This window comes from Propithecus coquereli, unplaced genomic scaffold, assembly GCF_000956105.1.
Source record: "Propithecus coquereli isolate 6110/MARCELLA unplaced genomic scaffold, Pcoq_1.0 Scaffold20, whole genome shotgun sequence".
Taxonomy (NCBI): Eukaryota; Metazoa; Chordata; class Mammalia; order Primates; family Indriidae; genus Propithecus; species Propithecus coquereli.
In genome coordinates this window covers 11819829-11823215 of record NW_012144967.1, presented here as the reverse complement: position 1 = coordinate 11823215, position 3387 = coordinate 11819829, and the positions used below count along the sequence as shown (strand labels likewise).

Here is a 3387-nt window from a genome sequence, read left to right as displayed (position 1 = left end):
GAGAAGCCAGCACCTGGGACACACAGGGATAAACCCTGAACCTCCCTGCTGCGTCCTCCTCACCCCTGCCCCAACTCAGCTGCTGGAACAGCCAAGCAAGGACAGTTCTGTCTGGGCCATGGCTGCTCAACCCAAGGGCTCAGTTTCAGGTGTCATCCTGAAGGGGTTGAAACCAGTCCGTAAAGAATAAACAGCAGCGCCCGCTGGCTCTGGCTGCCCTGGGCGAGGTACTGTGCTAAGCACTTAACATTTAATGCTCCTGTCAACCCTATGAGGTGGGCTGTAGCACTGTCCCCATTTCACAGAGGAAGAAACAGGCTCAACAGGAAGTCACATGCTTGCCTAAGGTCTCAAAGTTAAGTGGCAAGCAAAGATGGGACTCAAAGGTCTGTGTGACCTGAGCTCTTGGTTTCTCCACTACCTCAAAATTATCCCTTAAGAAATAAGGGAAGAGAACAGTTTTAGAAATTAGGAGAAAACCCAACAGCCATAGTGACTGTCAAAGAGCTGAGGGGGTACCACATGAGGTTCAGGGACACAACACAGCTGCCAACACCCAGGGGACACGTGGACTCTGCCGCCCTAGAGACCAGTGGCCCTGCTCTTAATAAATAAATAAAAGTCAGACCCATTTCTGCACAAGGGCCCGAGAATCCAAACCACTGCCTTGTTTCCCAGGCTTTTGCTTAAGAGAGCCTAGTGCTGGGTGGGCAGGGGGCATCCCTGATTTGGGTCAAAACAAATATGCCAGTTCTTATCCAAAGCTTAGCTGCTTTCCCTCCTCCCTGAGTTGTGCCTGGTGACTTCTGATGTCAGGTACGTGAAGGGACCAGCTCTGCATGGGAGGCCCGTGTGCCCTGCTATTCCGTCATAGCCTAGCAGGGAGGTGACGGGCCACGCAGAGCACCAAGTTCCTACCATAGCTGTAGCCAGAGTTCGAGGTCGGAGAGATGGGGAAGAACTGTCTCTTTTAGAGGCCTTAACATTAACTTCAGGGCTTACTTATTCTGAACTTGAAAGTGACTCTGGAGGAAGAGGTAGGTGGGAACAACATGAACAGAACTTTATCCCAAGTCACTGAGATAAGGGGAGCTCCAGGATATTGACACCCTTGCCCACCACCCTGGGAAGGCATTATCCCTTCAGATAGCACAGCATATGGCTCAGGAGAGTTGGGAGTGGGGAAGGCCAGTGACAACCCGGGACAGTCTGTTGGGCCCCAGCAGACAGTCCACCTGACTTCTCCATGGAACCTATAAAGTGCCATTAGCAAAACCACCAGGCATCAGGATGCATAACCAACAAGAGCCCTGGAGAGACAGAAGGCTGTGCTGTGGGCAGAGGGCAGCAAGGGGACAGATGGTCCTCATGCCTCTGGCCCTGGGGCTGGCTGTCTCCTGCCCTGCCTTGCCCAGGGCTGTCCTGGCCCTCATCCCCCTCTTGCAACACTGGGAAGGCCAGCCTGGGAGCTCCACCTCCCTCTCACTCCCTTCCATCTTGTGTCTGCCTCCTTCCTCTGCTGCTGCCCTGGGCCAGGTCCTCAGGCCAGTACTGGTCCTCCATGTACTGCTCCATGTCTGTGCTGCTGTCAGGCTCTCTGTCCTCTGGGCGGGCCCAGGAGCTGCTGGCCTCCTGCTGTTCCCACTGCACTTCCACCAGACGGTAGAGCTCCATGGCTGTCATGGCATCTTCCACTGATGAGTGCCCATGCTTGCCCACCTGCGGACAAGAGCCAGCACGTCACTGCCTGCAGTCCTGGTGAAAGGGCTGTCACCTCAGGAAGCAAGACCTACCTCCCAGAGCTCTTGGTACCGGCCCAAGAATATATACCCCCAGGATGGGGGAGCAGAGAAAAGAGCTGGAGCCTTAGTCCTACAAAAGACTTCTAGCTTCTCTAAGCCTGTTTTCCGCAAGTGTAAGACACGGTAAAAATCTCCTTCAAAGGCTTACAGCCCAGGTGAATGATGAATGGAAGCACGGGAGAAGCAAGAGTTACAGGCTGCCCTGCTCAAAGGCTTTCTGTCTGGTTGAAGGAGATGGGAGACCATCCTGCAGGGGTGCAGGGATAGAGCTTGGACTTAGGTGGGGGCAGATCTAGAAGACATGAGGCTGGGAGAATGTGGCTATCGCAATACACGCTGGGGAAGAAGGATCGTGGAGAGAAACACCCAGGGCTGTCTGCACTGGTGGGAGACCTGTGCTTTACACAAGGCCTGGAGGCACAGCCCAGAGCCCAACCCGTGGACCAGCTGGCTTGGAGCCACTCTGCCCAGCTGCTCTCACACCACACACCTGGATCTTCTTGTGCAGCAGCTGCAGGGCCAGGTCCTTCAGAGAGACGCGGGCCCGGGTGTGGAGGCCGGGCGGGTTGAGGAGGTTTGGGACGTAGGTGGTATCCCGGGTCTGGCTCCGAGGGTGGACGTACTTGAGGGCCTGGAAGTCATTGTGCAGCGCGTGCCCCACTACCACCTTGCCCTTCAGGAGCTTAAGGATCTGTGAGTGGAGAGAGGAGCCAGAAGGCCCCACTGTCAGGCTGGCAGGAGACACATCCCAAGGTCTCTGGCCAAGAGTGCATGGATCCCTCTGGAAGAGGCAGCACGGAGTGGGGAGACCATGCGCTCCACAGTCAACATGCTGACCCACATTCGCATCCGGGCCCTTCTACTGACTACAACCAGGAGCAAGATGCGGAGGACTTACAAGAGCACTCCGTGGGGTGGCCAGAGGACTAAAGGAGGTCACAGGTGGAAGAAGTCTAGCAGTTACGGGATACAAGCAGCTCTACTACTGGCGCAGGCTCTTCTCACAGCTTGGAAGACGTCACCAGCCCTCCCACCCCAACAAACTCTTCCCAGCTCCTACCACGCTGCAGGTCTCAGCTCCACCGCCACCCCCTCCAGAATCCTCCCCCAGCAACATTAGGACCCCCCTTGCCCTCTCTCAGCACCCTGTACCCTCCTTCAGCAGACGCAGCTCATTTTCTATGTGCACGTGGTCTAGCCACCCCCTCCCCCACTGTGAGCTCTGAGTTCAGGAGTATTACCCTCATTCTACAGGCAAGAAACTGAGGCACAAAGGATAACGAACTTCCTCAACTAGTAAGAGGCAAAGGCCGATATGAACCGAGAACATTTGACTGGGTTAGTGATGCTCCAATGAAAGCACCACACTTAATGATTATTTATCGATCGCAGGAGGTGATCAGTAAAGACTTGTTGGGTGAAGTCAACAGAACCATGCCTAGCACTGGTAGACACACCATAAGTGGCAGCTCCTGGCAGTATTAAGGGACACAGTCCCTGTCTTCAGGATTCTGTCCCTTTGTCCCTCTGCATACCGACTACTCCTTCTAAGCCTGCTCTCTTGCTCAGCTTTGGCCACCTGCAC

At 55.1% G+C, this 3387-nt stretch overlaps 1 protein-coding gene across 3 annotated transcripts in view; it reads right to left on the bottom strand.

The window, feature by feature from the left end:
• AEN (apoptosis enhancing nuclease) overlaps nt 1-3387 on the bottom strand; it is a 14165-nt gene continuing 10778 nt past the window's right edge. For all 3 annotated transcript variants that reach the window (XM_012643793.1, XM_012643791.1, XM_012643792.1), the window contains exons 3-4: nt 2293-2493; nt 1-1719 (exon numbers count right to left, since the gene is read on the bottom strand). In XM_012643793.1, the coding sequence (XP_012499247.1) occupies nt 1483-1719; nt 2293-2493 (438 nt within the window). In that variant the 3' untranslated portion in view covers nt 1-1482. The remainder of the gene's footprint in view (nt 1720-2292; nt 2494-3387) is intronic.